General features: G+C 36.4%; 1 protein-coding gene across 1 annotated transcript; it reads right to left on the bottom strand.

Annotated features, from left to right (window-relative positions):
* Positions 1 to 22,558: 22,558 nt before the first annotated feature.
* LOC127081384 (uncharacterized) lies at positions 22,559 to 23,077 on the bottom strand. Its single transcript, XM_051021645.1, has one exon. It carries the CDS (start codon positions 23,075 to 23,077, stop codon positions 22,559 to 22,561), a length of 519 nt encoding a protein of 172 aa, XP_050877602.1.
* Between the last annotated feature and the right edge of the window lie 361 nt (positions 23,078 to 23,438).

The raw sequence follows: 23,438 nt of genomic DNA, 5'->3' as shown, positions 1-23,438 counted from the left end.
AAGAGGGGTAAGGAGAATGCCAAGACATGATCCCAATGCTAATGCATATGATGAAATTGCATGAGGGATCTTAGGGTCAAAATTAGGGTCTTACATTAGCACCCAAAGTGTCATAGGTACTCCTAGGGAGCCCTTTCTTGTGTGCATATGTATTTTGTACAAAGTGATGTTTAAAAACAAATAGAATGGGGGGATTAGAAAAGAAAATATTAATTATATTTTTGTGTTTGACAAGACCTTTGGACTTGTGCCTACGTACCAACATAAAAATGAGGGATCAAAACCTTGTAGTTCGTGATACAAATTTCAAAGTGGATGCATTGCTTTTAATCAAATATAAATTTTGAAAGGCACAAGGTCCTAGAAAATGGTTTCAATGAGTTAGTTCTTTTTGGCTTTTGAAAATTTTAAGTCAAGTACAATTATGTTTATTTACATGTTTGATTAATAAAAAGTTTTAAAAAATACAATGGCATAAGGCCAAAGTTTCTAATTTGCAAAATGGTCTAAGTTTTAAAAAAAGACAAGTAAAAACAAAGAAGTTTTTAAAAGGAGGGAGGGATTTTGAAATTAAAGAGATGGGGAGAAGATGAAGACACTAATCCTAAGCATAAATTTAAAAGTTACGAGTTGAAAAGATCTGACTGATGGGTAGCAATCCAATAGACATGAATGTTATATAGAAACCCCAAATTCCCTTGGATATTAGAATCAAGCAACAAACAATGCATACAATATTAGCTTGAAGAGCAAGGCATCAAATAAAGATATCCACATCCAAGCTTTAGTCATTCCATGATCTTCTTCAAATTGACCAATGTAGTAGATGAATTCCATAAGTCACAGGTTCAAAATAACAGCTTCACAATGATCATGTTGCAGATGAACTCAAAGGGATCTTCAATGATATATCAGATTAAGTTTCAAATAACAAGCACTTGGTTCCATGAAAGTTGGCATTGACCAAGTCCTTTTGCAAATGGATGTTACCTAGATTCTAAGTCCAATTGTTCAAGATCAAACCATTAGTCCACACAATAGTTTTTTAGGGTTTTTGTTTCTTATTATGTACATTGATGGTCAAAGACCACACAAACAAACAAAATATACACAAACAAGATATATCACACAATATGGTCCAAGTGGACAAAGTGAAAAGGCATTAATATAAACAATTAGAATGGTATGAATAATGACAAATGAATATAGCTTAAAAATTAAAGTGCATTAAAAGTAAATGGCTTGAAATTAAATGTTAGTTGTTAATGAGTTATAAGTTAGTATTGTTTTTGCTTTTGCTTTTCATTTTAAGTCATTCTTTTGAGAGCACTCAGCCCATTTATCACAAGGATGGATCCTTGAACCAAGAAATCTTCCAAACGAAGGAAAAAATGCCAGGTTTCCACACAATACCATGAAAGAGGGGAGACTTACAATATCACTAACTAGAATGTTATGCCTTTTTGTTTAAAAAATTTAACGCTATGTTAAGCAATCGTAATTGGACTAATGTAGAAGTCACAACTATTTGAGGGCGGGCAATAGAATTTTGGTGTTAATGCATGTTAGAGACATAGTATAATGGACTATGCTCATGAAACATACCACACACAAAAAGAATATGCAAAAGAGGTGGCCTAATATCATCCATACATATGTTGATTTTTCATTCAACTAGCCTTAGAACTTTGAGATATCATTGGCCAAATGAGATGGATGCATAAAGAAGGGGAATTAGATGAAGAGGGAGGTGAGTAGATCAAGACTCAAATTGGTCAAAGGAGGACTTTTACCAAAATAAGATCATTCATTCATTTTGGGAGATGCAATGTATATTCCATCAATCCCCTAAATCCAATGATCTTAACCTAGCAAATTCAAATCAACCTTGACCAAGGTCCAACAACACAAGTCAAACTTATAATAATCATCAACATAGCTCAACACAATTATTTGGAATTTATTCAATTTAAAAATACCTAAAAAATAATGCATTAAATTAAATATGGTTTGTCAAAATCCTAAAATCTCATAAAAACACCAAAGAAATGACCATGAGATTTATCGTAGGTCAAACAAGGTCAAAGGATCGTGAGGAAAAAAATTCAGAATTTTTAGAGACTTAAAAGTATTTTTAAACAATTAAAAACATCACAAAATCAATTAAATCATGAAAAATATTAATAATGATCCAAAAAATAATTTTAATTCAAAATCTGAAAGAAGAATTTATTTAAATTTTTTTGGTGAAACTCTCATATTTTTTTGATCAAAATTAAAATTAATATGAATTAATGAAAATCAAATGAAATAAAATGAAAATCAAAAAATCAAAAAAATGTGGACCACTTGATCTCCCTCATTAATTGAGGTGGCAGATAAAGTGGCCATCAACGCGCGTTCCACCATACACCTGGTCAACTGTTCCACACGCGTGGTAATTACTTTGGTCGCTCAGGATTAAAACATTTCAAATGAGATGAATGGCTCAGAATCTGTCCAGCATATCACCGGCGCTGGACCTCTAGTCACCTTCTCAGGCGAGGTCCACCAGACTGGTTCACTCATCACCATTAAGAAAAGGAAAAAAAAAGGACATGATCTGAAAGAAAAAATGGCGTAAAGCACAAATATGACCTCAATTTCAACTAACTCCAAATATATAGAAAGATATAAGGAGTTAAATTTTGAGGTGTGTCAACTGAGTTGCTTCGATTTGACCTCAAAGCAACTCAATCTTCTTGCCTATATTGGTAGGACTTTAGACAACCAAAGATCCAAGAGAATTGATGAGAATTGAGTGAGAATCAAAAAGAAGAATATTTCTGAAAATTACCTTCGAGCTCTACAGAAATGGATCTTGCTTGCTTCAAACTTGACTTAATCACACTCGAGGAGCTTGCAGAAGTGGTTTGGCAATGGTACAAGGCTTTGGATCCTGAAGTTTTTGAATCTCCAAACAGTGAGATTCAAACTCAATTTTCAAATTGAAAATTCTCAGGGTTTCATTTGAATTGTGAGGGTTTCAATTGGGGGGAAAAGCTGGCGCGCAAGGTCTGTTTGAAATGAGCTCAGAGGCCTTGTATTTATAGTATTTGGGATTGACAATTGCACACTTGAAAAATTGCTAAAAATGGCAAGGGTGATGCATAAGATTGCATGGGCGTGTACATGCCCATGAAGCAATCCATTATGATCCAATTGCAACTGTATTGGAGTTCAAATCATGCCTGAATGGCAAGGCAAAGTGAAATAGAGTTTTGGACATTTGATTCTCTCAAATGATGCAGACCTGTTAAGACCATGCGCAGACCTAGCAAACCTCATCCAAAATTTATGAAATAGGGTTCTTTGGAAAGTTTAGATCAAGGAGAACAAGTTTTATGTTGAACACTTTTCCATTTGGGACTTGGATCATGGTGAATTTTGAGGTGGAAGTTTGGAAATTTCAACATGTTGAAAATTTTTCTAAGTGTCAAGTCATATACCTCAATATTCCACCTTACTTAACTTTTTGTGTGAGCTCCAAATGAGAAATGTGTCTTCATAATGGTTGTATATCTTTCAAATACCTTCAAATGAGACCTGTTAGTCATGAGGGTCTTAAACCCTAGATGTGAACTTGATAGATCAATGGGGATCATGCCCTACCTACAAAAGGGGTTAGACGATTTACAAAGACATATTTTTGGTATTTTGGTTAGTAAAAAAAAAGATAATATACAAGTTTGATACAATCACATAGTACTTGGTGATCTCTCCCCAAACAAACCCAATGAAAGAGGGGTAAGGAGAATGCCAAGGTGTGATCCTAATGTTAATGCATATGATGAAATTGCATGAGGTATCTTAGGGTCAAAATTGGGGTCTTACATATATCACATGCAGTGAATGAAGGTAGAATTATCGAATGCATCATGGAGACGAATGGACTAATAGAGAAAGTAACCCAAGATCAAAGAATTGAAGGTTTTGGTAAAAGTGAATGAAGGTATGGTTTGAAACCAAAGGTAAGGGTATATTGAAATCCATAGGAAGAATGAAATTTCTACCATATAGGGAAACATGCTTATTAGACAAAAAAGAAGGAATAAAATGTTTGTGTACAAGACACACAACTCTAGGTACAATTTCGGACTTCCGCTTTATCGTCCTAAAAGGATATATATGGAATTCCAAAGAAAATTGTATTTGATTTCAAAGAAACAATATGTCATTGGAGGTGAGCGGTTCAATGATTGAAGGTAGATAATGGATCATGAAATATATGGATGCTGACCTAAGGGGGAAGGAATAATTAGGATTGTGCTTGCCAGGGATTCGCATCCTCATTCCTGCGTATTCTCATCGTGCAATGAGAAAGTCAAAGCATTCGTAGTTTATGGAACCACGAGAAAAAATAGGAGATAAGTGATTAAAATTTATAACTTATACCAACTGAATGGTGGAAATAGAGAGGTGTTTTCCTAAGAAAGAGGGACTTATAAACTCTAAACAGAAGAGTAAATAGGCATCCTAGACAAAAAGAAGGAATCAAATGTTTTGTTTCTTAGCCAAACATATCTTAGTTCGCAAGGTGGACTACCGTTATATCGTCCTAAAAGGATATGCATGGAATCCAAGGAAAAGTTATATTTGATCTTAAAAAGATGGTATTGATTAATGAATGGAGGAATGATAGATAAGGATTAATAAATAATATAGCTCGTGGATATTATAAATTATTGTGCCTATGTATTCTCACCGTGCAATGAGAAAGTTAGAGCTTTCGTAGTTCAGCCCACTACGGGTGAGAATAAGATATTGAGGGAAGAGAAATGATATGATGATATAAGATGAATAAGATTTGGCAGTCATTTGATATGAACCACACTAAGGTCTATGAGTAAAGGTGAATACGATGAGCAACTGGGTCATTCATCCCATACCCAAAGATATGTAGAATGAGTTACTAGAATTCCCCACTCATTCATTCTTTATTACTTAAGGCTCATGGCATGTGATTCTTATCATAACATTCATGTGATTCTTAGCATAAGATTGCATGGGCGTGTACATGCCCATGAAGCAATCCATTATGACCCAATTGCAATTGTATTGGAGTTAAATCCTGCCTGAATGGCAAGGCAAAGTGAAATAGAGTTTTGGACATTTGATTTTCTCCAATGATGCAGACCTGTTAAGACCATGCGCAGACCTAGAAAACCTCATCCAAAATTTATGAAATAGGGTTCTTTGGAAAGTTTAGATCAAGGAGAACAAGTTTCATGTTGAACACTTTTCCATTTGGGACTTGGATCATGGTGAATTTTGAGGTGGAAGTTTGGAAATTTCAACATGTTGAAAAATTTTCTAAGTGTCAAGTCATATACCTCAATATTCCACCTTACTTAACTCTTTGTGTGAGCTCCAAATGAGAAACATGTCTTCATAATGGTTGTATATCTTTCAAATACCTTCAAAATTGTCACCAATTTCATGTCATTTGGATTTATAATGATAGAGTTATGCATTTTTGAAGTTGAGGAAAATCACTTGTTCAATGGTATAAGTAAAAAATGACCTATAATGTATCCTCATATCACATGCTCATAAAAGTTTATTTAGCTCTCACTCTAAATATTAGAGTTAAACTAGAAATCTTGAATTTGATTGTGCAACTTGGAAATATTTCATCTCATAAAAATTGAGCAAGTTATGGCCTTGGGAAGTTGACTTTCAAATTAGGGTTTAGACAAAATGACCTACAATGTTTCAACATGTAAAATGACTTTCCAAGAAAAATTAGATCTAGACTACAACATTAAAGTTGTTTGGAATATCATTTAGAGTAACTTTGCTCTTGGAATCATTTTCATATGGTGAAAGCATTAGGAGATAGGGTCTAGGGAGACCCAGTTTTGATTAGATGAATTCATTTGGCCAACCACCATCAACCGACTTACTAACCTCTAATTCTCTTGATTTTCTAGTCTCATGGTAGACAATATATGCATAAGATGATGTATTTTAAAGTGTCCATTGAGAAATTTGATCAATTAGTGAGATAACTTGTTAGAGAAGTTACTTAAGATACCCAGTCAAAGTTGGGTTTCCAAGGCAAATGACTTCCAAATTCTTGAAGAATACTTGATCAATTTGAGATGTAGAGACCAATGGGACTCATATATGATTCTTAGAGACATTATGGATCATTCCTTGATTGTACTTTTAGTCATGAGGGTCTTAAACCCTAGATGTGAACTTGATAGATCAATGGGGATCATGCCCTACCTACAAAAGAGGTTAGACGATTTACAAAGACATATTTTTGGTATTTTGGTTAGTAAAAAAAAAGATAATATACAAGTTTGATACAATCACATAGTACTTGGTGATCTCTCCCCAAACAAACCCAATGAAAGAGGGGTAAGGAGAATGCCAAGGTGTGATCCTAATGTTAATGCATATGATGAAATTGCATGAGGTATCTTAGGGTCAAAATTGGGGTCTTACATATATCACATGCAGTGAATGAAGGTAGAATTATCGAATGCATCATGGAGACGAATGGACTAATAGAGAAAGTAACCCAAGATCAAAGAATTGAAGGTTTTGGTAAAAGTGAATGAAGGTATGGTTTGAAACCAAAGGTAAGGGTATATTGAAATCCATAGGAAGAATGAAATTTCTACCATATAGGGAAACATGCTTATTAGACAAAAAAGAAGGAATAAAATGTTTGTGTACAAGACACACAACTCTAGGTACAATTTCGGACTTCCGCTTTATCGTCCTAAAAGGATATATATGGAATTCCAAAGAAAATTGTATTTGATTTCAAAGAAACAATATGTCATTGGGGGTGAGCGGTTCAATGATTGAAGGTAGATAATGGATCATGAAATATATGGATAGTGACCTAAGGGGGAAGGAATAATTAGGATTGTGCTTGCCTGGGATTCGCATCCTCATTCCTGCGTATTCTCATCGTGCAATGAGAAAGTCAAAGCATTCGTAGTTTATGGAACCACGAGAACAAATAGGAGATAAGTGATTAAAATTTATAACTTATACCAGCTGAATGGTGGAAATAGAGAGGTGTTTTCCTAAGAAAGAGGGACTTATAAACTCTAAACAGAAGAGTAAATAGGCATCTTAGACAAAAAGAAGGAATCAAATGTAGGTTACAACTTGAATCCTGATTGATAAGTTGTTACTTAAGGCTCATGGTATACAACTTGAATCCTGATTGATAAGTTGTTACTTAAGGCTCATAGAAAACAATTATGGAATTAAAACTAGGATTAAATCTAGGTAATAAATTAATTATCCTAATTATCTCTAATCAATACAAATTAATTCCAATTATTTATTTTAATCCTATTAGAATTGCAAAAATTCTAATTAAGTCTAAAGCCTTTATTATACTTTAATCAAGATTCTTAACTAGGTCTAAAATCCATTTAAATCTAAATAAATTCTAAAATCTCTAATTAATTCTAAAACTTCTAAACAACCTAAAAAACGGATTACCACAAGAATAAGAATAAGAAGAAGAAGAAGAAGAAGAAGAAGAAGAAGAAGAAACATAAAATCAATAAACAAAAGCATAATGCAGATGGGCCAAAATAGAGGGTGCATGCCCATAAAGGGGAAACCAGCAAACTGGGCATAGAGGCCAAATCCACACATGCAATGTGTAAGACCCTAATTTTGACCCTAAGATCCCTCATGGCATCATAACATTGGATTTGCATAGCCTCAAGGATCATAAGCATCTTGGTTCCCTTTGCCTTTGGGTTGGGATCCCTTGTGAGTGGTTTGAGATCATCAAGCATGCTTGAATTGTATATTATTGCTTTTCTCATTTTATTCACTAACCAAAAGCACAAAAATATGTCACTAACATCTCTTGTTTGTAGCTTGAGCAGTCACAAGGTCTAAAGGCTTCTAAGAGACCCTTTGAGCATTGATGTGGTCAAGAGAAGATGAAAGAAAGCATGGTAATGGTTCCCAAAGCTCTCATCCATCAAATATGCCTCCCAAGTATCTCAATTCATCATTTTGATCAAAGCAAGTCAAGGGGGTTTGAGGCTTGTTTCCTAAGGAAACCCTAATTCATCTGTTCATCAGGTGTGCCTTGCTCTTGAAGCAACCTCAACCCATGGTAAAATAAAATCAAGGGAAGTCCTTTAATTCATCATTTCATGCATATTTGAACTCATTTAAGTGCCCTCAATCATCAATTCCTCAATATATGAGCTTTGAACTTGAGAAGTTGATCAGTCAATTCATCTGACTATTTTGAAATGCACTGAGACCTAACTTTTTATGTGTTGGTCAAATGGAGATGACCCCAAGAGAAATAATGTTCTTAAGGACAATATGAACAACGTTCAGGTTCATCAAAATTTGATTTGAATCTTGGAAGGTCATCATCCATTCCAAAACATTATAGGTCATTTTCACTGAAACCCTAATTTTAGGTCAACTTCCCAAGAACATAACTCATTCATTTTTCATGGTTTTTAGGTGAGAATTAATGCATTGGAAATCTTAATGTGTCTACTTCAAATGTTATGTTGAGAAAATTTTCAAAATCTCAAAAGAAATACATGTGATAATGCAAAACATTATAGGTCACTTTGGGCTAAATGCATTGAAATGTGAAAAAGTCCAACTTCAAGTGCCCATAACGTCTTCATCCAAAATCCAAATGATGCAAAATTTAAGTTCAAATTTATTTTCTTGAAAATATATACAACTTTCATGTTGAAGATTTTGTCAGTTGGAGCTTTCATCATTGAGACAAAAGGGCTTGAACATTGGCCAAATTTGGAAATTTCACATATGCATGTTTTGCACCCTACACTTCAAGCTCAAATTTCATTAATTTCCAAGGCTCAAATGAAGTTTTGATCAACATGACATTTGTTCCTTATGCAATAAGATTTCCAACCATTACTCATAAGGTTGCATTTGGATTTTGGACATGGCATTTTCGAAGGCTTCAATGAAATAGTGCATTTTAAGAAAATCATTCCAATTGCCATGCATGATCCATTAATACACAATCTGCACGTTCAATTCCTATTTGCTGATGTATAGCTTGCAATTCCAATCAGAATTGGGCCCTTCATGCGCCTGTACAGGCCCATGCATGGAGGCCCTCTTCTCCCATGCACACAATTTTGATGATCCTTGCAGCTCCCTCCATCTATAAATACAATGCATTGGCCTCTCATTTCTTCAACCTTAAGGCGCCCTACATGCTGTGCAACTGAAATCCCACACCCACACCAAAGGAACAATCCCAATTTTCTCTCAAATTTCAGATCTGAATTTTGATTTCCTCGATTGAAATTTCAGATCTAAAGTTCCTAGACCTCTTCACCTTGATCCATAGAGCTTTCTGTTTGCAAAAGAACTCAAAGATCTTGACTCAATTCTCCACAATTCAAAGGTTTTCCTCAACTGCATTTTGCTTCGAACCAGCTCATATATTGTTCCGTTTGCCTTGATTTTGTGTGATCTGAAGTCCTCTGCATAGAGGCATCATTATTGGGCTTTGAATTTTTGAAATCAAGCAAGTTCACTTGAACACCACAAAATTTCCATCTCTGATTTCTCTCAATCTAGAGATCTTGAGTGGAATTGAGTGGCATAGGAGTGATGTACATCACCCCACCTTTCGTTTGGTACTTGGATCGCGCGTTTTGGCTCACATTTATTTCCCTATAATTTTTGGCCTTCGCCGGAGCTAGCCGGAGAAGACGGTGGCGCTGACCACCGTCTGGTCTCCAGATTGGATCTGAGTCGTCCATCTCAGTTTCCAGATCTAATCTCATCCACACAATGTTATGACTTTTTAATTTGCAGCGTGTTTTGCATCGACTCACGTGTATGATGGAAGCGCACTTAGAAGCCGTGTGGTGTGCCAGCTCAATTAATGAGTTATCATCCAACGCTTCTCCTTTTGCCTTATTTTTAATTTCTGATTTCTATTTTCTTATATTTCTTTTAATTCCATTTTATTTATAAAATTCATATCTCTTTCATTATTGGTCCAAAAATTATGGGACCAATTACATTATCTCTCTTTTAATTTCTAGTTTATAAAAATGATTTTTAATATTTTTTATTTTATCATTTGATATTTTTTAGTAATTTGCTCTTTTCTGGTTATTTTAAATAGTTTTTGATATTCAAAAAATACAAAAATAATTTTCCAACCTCTTTGAATGATGATAGATCTATGAAAAATAATCTCATCAATTTATTATTTGATTTGAGATTTAATTGAGATTTTAGTTCAATTAGGTTATTTTTATGCATTTTTAATTGATTGAAAATAGTTTCTGACTTTTAAAACTGCTGAAATTTTTTGTCAAACTTTGTTTAACCTTGTTGAACTTGGGATAATTCACTTGGACTTTTCAAAGTTGATTTGGAGTGAGTTTGAAGTTTGACCTTTCTTTTATTATTTTAATTCAAGTTTTATTTTAAATATTAAAAAATGCCAAAAAAAATTGTTTATTTCTTGACTTCTAATCTTCATTTTGCTTTTGTTTTCTATTGTTTGACCTTGATCTTCTCTATCTTTGGTCATTGCTTATTGATTAATACATTCTATTTCATTTAATGCACTTTATTTCTTCTTCTTCTCCCTCTTATTTTTCTTTTTTTGATCAATGAGTTAAAGATTGGTGGTTAGCATTGATTAGGCAGGTTTAATCTTCCTTGATTCTAATCTAATTCATCTTGATCATTTCTCATCTTCTTTTTGGCATGTCAAGTTGTTGGAGATTGATTCACTAATCAAGACCTCTAACATGTGTTGTTGCCTACATTATTATTGACCGACCTTAGATAGTTGTGACTTCTACATAAGTCCAATTACGATTGCTTAACATATCGCTAAATTTGCCTTATGGCACACTAACTACTAACACTAACCATTAACCATTAACATTTAATTCTTGCTCTTTACATTTATGCAATTTACTATTCTTGTACATATTATTCATTTGCTTTTTTCCTTTTGCTCACTTGAGCACATGTTTATGTTAATGCAATTTGCCTTTTGCTCACTTGAGCACATAATTGTGTATATATTTTTTATGCTTTGTGTTGCTTTGATTGTTGTGGACCAAATGCAAAGAAATGGACAAATGGACTTAGTTTCTAGGACATTCCCTATGCATAATTGGAGTAAAAGAAATTTAATGTTGAAGATGGATTAGAAGGACCAAACCTCTAAACTCACTCTTGTCCATTCTTGATTTGCTTCATAAAACCTTTTGATGTGTGTGCTTTTGTGCTAGGGGATCCTATGAGAGCTCAAATTGAAGAATCATTGCCATGTTCATCCAAATGTGAAAGATACAAGAGCCATTGGGGATCTTCTAAGAAGCTTGTTTGGTTGTGTTGATTGCTTGAGCTTACTATTATTTTGCTTGCATATTCCAAAGGATGGGAGCTACTTGGATCATCAATATCATCTCAAGAGAGGAACTCCATGTGTGGTCTTGTTTCTTATCCATTATCTCTTGTATACTTAGGATTTAGCCATTCTTCTTCTTCCCTCTACTCTAACCTAAGCCAAAACTTTTGTGCAACCATTTAACATTTCTTTTCAAACATTAGAAACCTAAGCCTTATGCTTTTGATTTTCAAACTTTCTTTTCATAACACTTATTTTGAATTGAACTTCTAAGTCAACTTTGACCATATTTTGTACATACTTTTCATTGGTAAATACCACTCATTCAAATACCATTTTTGTGGTTTTAATGGCCACTTTCTTAATCAAAATTTTTCATAACCAATAGCTATTAGGTTTGAGTTATACTTGAGGTAGATGTAATACTAACCTATATCCTTAGTGATAGACAATGAGTCTTCCATGCTTATTATAGGGTTAACCCCTCATTAGCATGTTGAAGATATCCTCACATGGTGGATTTGTGGTTTTAGGTTGAGTTTTCTCCCTTCGATAACAAAAGACCTTAAGGCTTTTGGACCAATTAATTCACCAACTCATTTTTGAGATTTTTACCCCGAACTACGAGGTTTTTATCCTAATCTTTTTTAAGAAGGTACGTAGGCAATGGGTTTAATCCATCCAAACACAAAATGTAAATAACTTGTATATTCTCTTCTCATCTCTTCAATCATGTTTTCACAAACAAATTTTCACAAAATACCAACCTTACAACAAATGTGAAAAGGGCTCCCTAGGAGTACCTAGGATGTTTGGGTGCTTAAAACCTTCTAATTGCATAACCAACCCCCTTACCCCGATCTCTGACATTTTTACTAGTTTTTGATTCGATAAAACTTTTAGGTTTTTGTTCGCTTTCTAACTATTCCTTTGGATAAATAGAAGTGCGGTGGCGACTCGACTTGTATGGTTTACATTGGATTTAGTCAATATCTCTAATGGTGACGAATACCCCGCTACACAATGATGGAATCATTTGGACCGAATCTAGGCCTAAAATCGTCAAGGCTCGACTACGACTGAAGAACCACAAAGTGACCTATAGTATGGGTGTAGACCTGACTACCAATTGCAACCCTATCCACATAGAAACTTAGGTCGTGAAAATCACACAAAAGAGAGAATCCAGATTGGGAACGAATACACTATTGAATTGTAATTCCTTGTGTCGTAGTAGGTTCCTCGACAGAACAAGGAAGTGTCGAACCACCTAGTATGTTAAGTTGTGTTAGTGTGTCAAAGTGTCGAAGCATATTGCCTCACACAGTATTTTGACTTATGCCAATTTTAGTAGTGTTAGTTATTTTGGGCTTTTATCGTTTTGGGCTTTGGCTTGAGGTCCAAGTTAACCTAAACCTATAAATAGAGGGAGTAACCCTTATTTTTTTAATGAAGTTAATAGACTATTCATAACATTGTATTCATAGTATTTTGCAATTGTAAAGTGAATAAGAAGTTTTCCACAGTTTGTGGGCAGCGAGAAACTCTGTAGAATTTTATTACTCTTCTCCTTCGTTGTTCTTTACAGTATATCTTTCTCCATTATTCTTCTATTTTCATTGCTATAGTGTGGGTGATTACAATCTTGTTCATCGAGATTGATTTAAATTCTACATATGTTTTGGGGGATTTCCAACATTTGGTATCAAGAGCTCCGATTTAATCGATTCGTGGGAAGAAAATCACCATGGCAACGAATCATCCAAACGGGCATTTGCCAACAAATCTTCCGATTCTCAAGAACAAAAATTATGAGAATTGGTGCAAGCAGATAAAGGTTGTGTTCTGTTATCAAGATCTTTGGGATCTTGTGAAGGAAGGAGTAGCAACGCTAGTAGAATCCGCGACAGATCAAGAAATGGTTGCACATAATGAATTGAAGAAGAAAGATTATAAAGCTCTCTTTTTATTCCATCAATGTGTTGATGCAGATAACTTTGAAAAGGTTAGTGATTCAGATTCAACGAAAGAAGCATGGGAAATTCTGGAAAAATCGTTTGGAGGCGCGGAGAAGGTGAAAGAGGTAAGGGTACAAACTCACAAAAGAACGTATGAATTTCTTCAGATAGAAGACAATGAAAGCGTAACTAATTTCTTCACCAAGGTTAAGAAATTGGTGAATTAAATGAAGGTATGTGGAGAAGTGTTGACATCAAGATTTGTTGTTAGAAAGATCTTGAGGTCGTTGGCTCCAAAGTTCGACCACATGGTAGTAGCCATAGAAGAGTCGAAAGATTTGTCAAAATTAACAAAGGAAGAGCTTCAAGGGATGCTTGAATCTCATGAACAAAGAATGGCTGAAAGAGTTGTAGGAAAGTCGAAGAGTGATATGACTTTGCAGACTCAATCAACGAAAGAAAGAGAAGGCAAAGGAAGCTGGAATGGAAACAAAGGCAGAGGAAGCTACAACAATTCGATTGGTCAAAATCAGAAAGAACAAAACTGCTCGAATAAGAGAAAACCCCGAAGTCAAGGCAACCAAAGAGGTGGTGTTGCAGGTAGAGGAAGAGATGGTGGTCAAAAGCCAGACAAGAGTCACATTCAGTGTTACAATTGTTAAAGGTATGGTCACTATTCTAGTAATTGTCCAGAAAAGAATAAGAATCAAGAAACTTATGCAAATCTGGAGAAACACATAGAAAAAGAGACGTTGCTGATGGTTACAATAAGAGAAGAAGAGAGATTCAAGGACCAGTGCTACTTGGACTCATCACACATGTCTGGAAGAAAAGATTGGTTTGTCAACATAAAGCCCTCAATGAAGAACATGGTGAAATTTGCAAATGATAACACTCTAGCAGTTGAAGGTGTTGGTGATGTTCTGATTATGAGGAAAGATGGAAAGAGGTCAGTAATTTCAAATGTGTTGTACATACCAGGCATAAAGAGCAATTTTCTCAACATATGACAGTTAGTCGAAAAGAACTACAAGGTTTCAATCAAAGCAAAGATGATGAGAGTTCTCGACTCAAATGGAAGGTTGATCTTGAAGGCTCCAATGTCTCATAATAGAACATTCAAGATTGAGCTTAATGTGATGGAGCATAAGTGCCTTGTAATAGCAGCCAACAGAGATGAATGGATATGGCATTGTAGTCTTGGCCATCTCAATTTCAAAGACATAAGAGATTTGAAGAGAAGAATATGGTTTCAGGATTATCATAAATCGACATTCCAAATGAACTGTGTGAAGAATGTGTTCAGGCTAAGCAGCATAAGAACAACTTCAGGAAGGATGCAGGAAGCAGGTCAAAGGAAATTCTTGAAGTCATATACTCTAATGTATGTGGTCCTCTCCAGGTGGATTTGATTGGAGGTAACAAATACTTTGTTACATTCATAGAAGATTTCAGTCAAAAACGGTGATCTTACCTGATCTAGAAGAAAAGTTAAGTGATTGAGGTATTTCCAAGTTTAAATCTATGGTCGAAAGACAAAGCGGTCGAAAGCTCAAGATTTTGAGGACTGATGGTGATGGAGAATATGTGTCGAAAGACTTCGACGCATTATGTGTGAAAGAAGGTATTGTGCATGAGGTGGTGCCACCCTACACTCCATAGCAGAATGGAGTCGCAGAAAGGAAGAATAGAACCATTATGAATATGGTTAGAAGTATGTTGAAAGGCAAGAATCTACCCAAAGAATTAAGGGGAGAAGTTGTGTCCACTGCACATATATCCTGAACGGATGTCCGATAAAGAATCTAGAAGGAATCACACAAGAAGAATGTTGGTATGGTGTCAAGCCTAGCTTGAGTCATATGAGGGTGTTTGGATCTATAGCACATAGACATGTGCCAGATCAGTTGAGATGAAAACTTGATGACAAGTCGAGTTAGATGATCCTGATAGGATATCATTCAAATGGAAGATACAACCAAAAATAGAGAAAGAAGTGTGTGGTTTCTTAGGGAGATTAAACTAAATTGTAAGTTTCATCTCTAATCCAAAAGCCACTTATGAACCAATGTTCAAGTTATTGAGAAAAGATCAGGCTGTCAGGTGGAATAAAAATTGTCAAGAAGCGTTCGAAAGAATAAAAGAGTACTTGCAAGAATCTCCAATCCTTATGCCTCTAATGGAAGGAAGACCGTTAATTATGTACCTCACTATCCTCGATGAGTCAATGGGTGTGTATTAGGCCAATATGACGAGTCTGTCCGGAAAGAGCATGCAATATACTACCTGAGAAAAAAGTTTACCAGTTATGAAATTAAATATTCATTGCTCGAGAAAACTTGGTGCGTTCTAGAATGGGTTGATCTCAAAAATGGACCCGATCCAGTATATTTTTGAAAAGCCTACTCTCACGGGAAGGCTTTCCCGTTGGCAAATGATTTTAACAGAATATGATATTCAGTATACGACTCAGAAAGCCATCAAGAGTAGTACAGTTGCTGATTATTTGGCTCATCAACCCATAGAGGATTATCAGCCAATGAAGTTTGAATTTCCTGATGAAGATATGTTATTTCTAAAAGAATATTACAATAGACCACACCCAGATGAAGGCCTAGAACTAGAACAGAGATGGACGCTCGTGTTCAACAGTGCTTCAAATGCTTTAGGAAATGGTGATGGAGCTGTCATTACTTCTCCCACGGTTTTCCATATTCCTGTCACTTCCAAAATCTGTTTTGATTGCACAAACAATATGTCGAATATGAAGCTTGCATCTACGGGATTGTAGCATCTTTTCATTTGAGAATCAAATATCTGAAGGTATATGGGGACTCAGCTCTAGTTATCAGTCAAATCAATGGAGAGTGGGAGACAAGACACGCAAATTTGATTCCGTATCAGGAGTATGTTTTGAAGTTGATTCCATATTTTGAGGAGATCACATTTAAGAATATCCCGAGGGAAGAGAACCACTTAGCAGATGCACTGGCTTCTCTGGCATCCTTGTCCAAAGTTATATGGGCAAATGAGCCCGCCTCCATCAGCACTATGAGGTTAGATTAGCCAGTATTTTGTTATGCTAATGATGAAGTGCAAGATGATAAGCCTTGGTTTTATGATATCAAAAGATACCTCGAGAAACAAGAGTACCTGGATGATGCATCTATTCCAGATAAGAAAACACTGAGGAAGCTATCTGCCAGGTTTTTCTTTAGTGGGGATGTGCTGTATAAAAGGAATCATGATTATGTTTTGCTCAGATGCATGGATAGACACAAAGCAGAAATAATTATTGAGGAGATTCATGAAGGTTCATTTGGAACCCATCCCAGTGCTTATGCCATGGCTAAAAAGACTTTGAGAGCAGGTTATTAGTAGATGGCCATGGAAACTGATTGCCACCTTCATGCCAAATCGTGTCATAAGTGCCAACTTTATGCGGATAAAGTGTATGTTCCTCCCGGGTCGTTGAATGTTCTGACTTTTCCATGGCCCTTTGCAATGTGGGGCATTGACATGATCAAACGCATTAAGCCCATCGCTTCAAACAAACATTGTTTCTTCTTACTGGCTATTGATTACTTCACCAAGTGGGTGGAAGTTGCTTCCTATGCCAATGTGACTAAGCAGGTGGTTGCCCTTTTCATCAAGCAGAATATCATTTATCATTATGGGATCCCGGAGAAGATTATTACATGCAATGGGTCCAATCTCAACAACAAAATGATGACATAGTTGTGTTAGAATTTCAAAATCCAGCATCATAATTCCTCCCCATATTGCCCGAAGAGGAATGGAGTTGTTGAGGCAACTAATAAGAATATCAAGAATATTGTGCAGAAAATGGTTGTAACCTACAAAGACTGGCACGGGATGCTACCCTTTGCTTTGCATGGCTATCGTACCTCAGTGCGTAGCTCGACCGGGGAAACTCCTTTCTCATTAGTGTATGGTATAAAAGTAGTTTTTCCTGTTGAAGTTGAGTTCCCTTCCTTAAGATTGATGATAGATGTGAAACTCGATAAGGTTGAGTGGGTTCAGAATAGATTCGATCAGTTGAACCTCAACGAAGAGAAAAAAATGGCTGCTATCTGTCACGGGCAGTTATATCAAAAGCGGATGAAGAAGGCATTCGATCAGAAGGTTTCTCCTCAGAATTATAAGGCTCGTGACCTCATTTTGAAAAGGATTATGCCTCCTCAATCTGATCCTAGGGGAAAGTGGACTCCGGATTATGAAGGGCCATATCTTGTGAAGAAAGTTTTCTCTAGCAGAGCCATGATGCTTGCAACTATGTATTGTGAAGACTTTCCACTCTCTGTGAACGCAAACCTAGTGAAAAATACTTCGCATGAAAAGGACCCGCTAAGTCGACGTCTTAGAAAAAAATGGGCATCCCGGCGAACCATAAAAAATGAATAAAAGGTTCGGGCAAAAATTAGGGATAAAAACAAAAAAATAAGTACACCCGCTAAGTTGAAAACCTGAAAGGGAAGCTTAGGCAAAAAAGGGTATCCCGATGGATTGAAAACCCGAAAGGGCGATCCAAGCAAAAATTAGGGATTGAAAGCGAAAGGCTACGTCTTGCGAAAAATCGTTGATTTCATTATTACAGTTGGAAACCCCAACGGTAGGAATTGGTCCAATCATCTTCTTTATAAACCAAAGTGATGAGAGCATTGAGGTCATAAGAGTTATAGCAGAATCAGAACCTGATGGAAATCCGTATTAACATTGCCATTCTTGTAATACCTTTTTGTTATGTTTTTGCAATTGCCTCTTTCTAGGAATTGCTTCCCGATGTAAATGTCTTTTTACAGGCCAATTTTCAATCAATAAAAAGTTATTTTCACTCAAAAGCTTGTTCTTTGTTTTTACATTGCTGTTTTGTTTGCAAAAATGTCTGACTTTTTTATAATCATTGCATCTGAAAATTCGAAAAGGCTTTACATAACATGAATATAAACATTTGAATTTGCTTGGGATTGTTGTGTGGTCAGGTTTGTAGATAAAGTAGTCATGTTATACATGGGGAACTTTGGTGTGTTATTTTGCAAGAATCTTTGTTCACTCGCAGATGTACGACATACTTGATTATTTTCCTAACAAAGAATCCTTAGCTCTTGATTGAAAAGATTTCTTGGTAAAGAAACCTTATACCCCAGCAGATGTTGTTAAAGTTGTGCTTAGTAGAGAATGTTTATTCCCGAAGAAGAGTTTCATCCGAGATTGTGAGATGTTTCTTATTCCCCGGCCTGGTCTGTCTGAGATTTTTCTCACTCCTTAGTAGATTCATTTTGTTGAGATTTCTTATTCAATGGTTCTCATATCTTAAGTAGAAGCATATTTTTGGTGTTTCCTATGCAAGAATCACTTCATCCCCAACCATAGTTTTATGCACCAACCCTCTTGATCCTGGCAGTGCAAGATTTTGTCATCCCCAGCGAAAGAAATGATAAGTTATTCCCCGAGCAGTCAGAAGTGGATTTTGTTCCCCACATGTACAATGGTAATTGATATCATCCCCAATAGTATTCAATCTTCATTGAATATACCCATTTAAAGTTTGCATTAAATATTTGAAACTCTCCATCAGAGCTTGCAGTTTATTTTTGCGATTCCACACAGAGTTCTAGATTTTCAGGGCTCTCTTCGGCAATTCCTTATATCTCTTTTATTTCCCGGTAAAATCATGCATCATTACATTGCATTTATACAAACTACGTATCATTTCCATGTTTACATGGCGCATTACGCCATAGAAAAATTCAAACATGCATCAAACATGAGTCAATTAAGGTTTTCTTATTAAAATGTTCGTTTAATGTACCCCTAGAAGAGTAATCCTTACAAAGTACCCTGATACACGGTTCAATACCGACTTGGGTATCTTTTTCTATAGCCCGGTATTTTCTGGCATTTCCTCGGTCAGGTCTGTTTAGCCCTCCTCATTTAAGTCCAATCGTTATTGGCATTTCTCTAAAGCCTAGTATTTACTGGCATTCCTTGTGCAGGTCTATTTATCCCTCCTTGGTTAAGTCCAATTATTATTGGCTTCCCCTAGAGTCCAGTGTGTACTGGTGTTCCTTGGTGTAGCGGTAAATTCATGACCATCAAGCTATGGATAAACTTGACGTCAATAAAACCAAAGTCGCCACCGTGCTTTTATTATTTCCAAAGGAAAAGGGAAAAGTACGAACAAAACCCAAAGATAAGAAGTTTTCAACTCAAAACTAATAAAATTCCAGTGATTACAGGTAAGGGGGTTGGTTACACAGAGGGAAGATGTTCGCACCCAAAGTGTCCTAGGTACTCCTAGGGAGCCCTTTTTATGTGCATATGTTTTGTGGTCTAAATGATGTTTGAGAAAAATAGAGTGTGGGGATGAGAAATGAATTCATTAATTATATTTTTGTGTTTGACAAGACCTTCGGACTTATGCCTACGTACCAACATAAAAATGAGGGATCAAAGCCTCGTAGTTCGTGGTAACAATTTTAAAGTGGTTGAATTGCTTTTAATAAAAAGTTAATAAGAAAAGCACAAGAGGCCAAATTTTTTAATGAAGTTTTTAGTTCTCTTTGTATTTTTAAATTTTAAGTCAATATAATTAAATTTATTTACAAGTTTGATTTAAGAAATAGAGTTTGAAAATTCAATGGCATAAGGTCAAAGTTTCTACTTGAAATAAGGTCTAAGTTTAAAATCACAAGCAAAGAAAGTTTTTGAAAAGGGGGAGAGATTTGAAATTTAATAATTGGGAGGAGATGGAGAGACTAATCCTAAGCATAAAATTAAAAGTTAAGAGTTGAAAAGATATGACCAATGGGATGCAATCCAACAGACAAGAATGTCAAATAGAAAACCTACTTTCCCTTTGGACTTTGAATCAAGCAATAATCAAGCAGGCAATTAGCAATATTAGACATCATGAAGATCAAGGCAACAAATAAAGATAGCCCCATCCAAGCAAGCAAATCCCATAGCTAGCAATCTTCTTTGTCTTTTCATGTATCAGATGAAATGCTTCTTGATAAACTCAGAATAAAGCATTAGCCACAAGATCAAAATAATAGTTTGCACCAAGACATTGTAACAGATGAAGTTAAATACAACCCCAAGACTTGCATCACGCTTCTGCCAACGAACCAATCATTTCGACAAAAGAGACTTAGGTTCAACTCTGGCTGATTTGCCATTTTCTTTTACTTTGGTGTTTATTCTTAACTATCATTTTCAATCTTGCCGGCTACTACTGAGAAGTCCTCTGATGATGATGAGCGACCCATTGCCCAAGTTTTGAAACAACCCAGTTCTTCGGTACACGCCTATATGTAGCAATCTCACTCAACCCTGTGATTTCTCTAAGGGAAACAATACGTGGTCTCTAACTTCATACTTATGTGCAGGGTCAACCACGTTCGACATATCTACCTGTCCCTTCTTCTCAATCCAAGAAATCCAAAAAACATAAACGTTCTGCTGCCACAGGATCTGAGGTATTTCTTGTCGGCTTGTCTGATCTTCTGACTAGAATATCTGCTTATAACCTCTCTTCATGTCTTCAGCCGACTTAGCCATCTTCTCAACAATCCCACAAATCCAAAGGCCACCAGGCCCATAAAAGGAAGAAGCATGATTCTCCCTCTAGTGGTGGTGAAGCAAAGAAGAAAAAACACCATAAAGTGTTCACTCTAGAGGCTTCTTCTTCTCTAGACGCCGACACCATTGTGGTCGACACGTCTATCCTTAATAAAGTCCATGATCCAGCTCTGGGGACTTCAAAGTCAATCGACATCCCTGCTACTGCTGTCTTGGAGGAAGGGAATCCGGATGTCGGTCAACCTACATCGACACAGGTAATCACTTGTTTTACTATATTTTTCCTTAAATTTCTAGACATTTCTTACAAACATCCTTTTTCCCTAATACAGGTTGATGCTTCTGATGAGCAACCCCACCATGTTGCAGACTATACTCCCTCGTCGCCGACTTCTTCTCCATCTCCCCAAGCACCCTCTGTCGACACTGCTGCTGAGTTCTTTGGCTTCCCTGTCCAGATTAGTGATAGTGATTATGGTTCAATCACTAGCCCTACAACACACACGGATTCTAGTTCGACTAGTTCTGACTCTAGTCTTTCGTCAGCTTCCTTGCCTTTGCAGGATTCAAGGGGACCAGGAGATGTTGGCATCACAAAAATCCAACCTCCACCAACTACTCCTCTACCAACTACTTCCCCTTCATCTTCCCAGGGGCTGGGAATAAAGCCTTCTGCTCTAGAAGAAATTGCTAGGCTTCGTAGCCTAGTAAGATCATGTGATGCTTCTTCAGATTCTGAGCAGCTTCACCATTCTGATAAGATGGGTTCTGAAGCGACAAAGGTCAAAGCTCTGATGGACAAGGTTCATTTTCACGCTTTGAATCTAGATCTACCCCATGTGCTTATGAGTGATCCTGCTGTCGGGCCAGAACTCTTGCATGTGCTTGCCCAACTCAAAGAGCTTCACCTTTTTGAGTATGCTAAGTGTGCGATGGTCGCTTTAGAAAAACTTTTGGTTCCCATGCTGTGTTATCTCGACAACGTTAGGGAAAATGAACACCATATTGTAACTACAGAGGCCTTTGTGAAGGAGAAATGGGAGTTGGTAATGAAAGCCGACGAAGAGGTCACCAAAATGTTGGGAACGATTGAGGAGAAGAAGAAGGAATTGGCCTCCAAACAAACAAGAGTTGTTGAGATACGCCTCCAAATTGATAACCTTCGGCGTCAAATTATTGCTCTGGACAGTGAATTGGAGTCAATTATTGAGGAGGAATTGTGTATTGTCGACAAGTTTATAAAGTCGGCCCAAGATACTGTGGAGCAAACGACAAACAATGCCTTGGCTGTAGCTGATGAACTTTCTAACATTGAAAAGAAGCTTGAACAACTTAAGGTCCAGGGCGACAACTTTGAATCTAAGTCTCTACACTACAATGTTGAGCTTCAATCATTTCAGTCTAAATTCGGTCAACTTTAGCCGATTTTATTTTTATGTAATATTTGAACAATGGCAATTTGCCAAAAAAAATTTATTTTATTTTCCAGCACTATGTATATTTAATTTTCTGTGCTTTTATAGCTGGTTTCAAACATAGTTTTCTCCAACCTAGTTTGTTCGACATCCATTTAGCCTGTCGAAATCTTGACCTCTTGAAGGAGAAGCCTATACTTTTTTAGGTATTTTCCATTTACCCTCAAGATTCGCCTATCTGGTGCCAACTCTTCAACTTCGTAAGCGTTATTAGAGAAAACCTGTAAAACCTTAAACGGTCCTTCCCAATTCGGGGACCATTTGCCCAAGACTCTGTCATTTTTATCCATAGGCAAGATCACTCTCCAAACTAAATCGTCGACAGCAAACATTTTGCCCTTCACCTTCTTATTGTAGTCTCTGGCGAGTTTTTCTTTCTGCTGCTGTAATGTATCCAAGGCTAACCTTCTTTCCTCATCTAACTCGACCAATTCGTCTGCCATCATGCTCCAATAATCTTCAGAAGGTATTTCATCTTGCCTCTGGATTCTGACTGCACGAACATGAGTCTCTACTAGTAACACTGCATCGTGCCCATATACCAGTCGAAATGGAGTTGTTCCGATTGCTTCTTTTGGCGACGTTCGACATGCGCACAAAGCTTGATCTAACATCTTATGCCAATTTCATGGCTTTTTGCCTACATGTTTCTTTATTAGACTAATGATCACTTTATTGGCCGCTTCAACCTGGCCAATTTCCTGTGCGTAACAAGGGGTAGAAGTCAATAACTTGATTCCCATCTCTTTTGTAAAATCTTGCATCTTTCGACCAGTAAAAACTGACCCTTGGTCGGTTGTAATTGTTTCTAGGATACCAAATCTTCATATGATGTGACTTTGGACAAAGTCTATCACAGCCTCTTGATCCACATTTGTCAATGCTACGGCTTCGACCCATTTTGTGAAATAGTCGATACCGACCAAAATATACCTTTGTTGTTTCGATGAAGCTGGTTTTATTTCTCCAATCACA

The sequence above is a fragment of the Lathyrus oleraceus genome, chromosome 5 (assembly GCF_024323335.1).
Source record: "Lathyrus oleraceus cultivar Zhongwan6 chromosome 5, CAAS_Psat_ZW6_1.0, whole genome shotgun sequence".
Classification (NCBI taxonomy): domain Eukaryota; kingdom Viridiplantae; phylum Streptophyta; class Magnoliopsida; order Fabales; family Fabaceae; genus Lathyrus; species Lathyrus oleraceus.
This window is presented reverse-complemented; position numbering and strand designations above follow the sequence as displayed.

Bases quoted from the DNA above. Each gene is read 5' to 3' on its own strand.
- LOC127081384 (XM_051021645.1), bottom strand. From the start codon at position 23,077: ATGTTAGATCAAGCTTTGTGCGCATGTCGAACGTCGCCAAAAGAAGCA.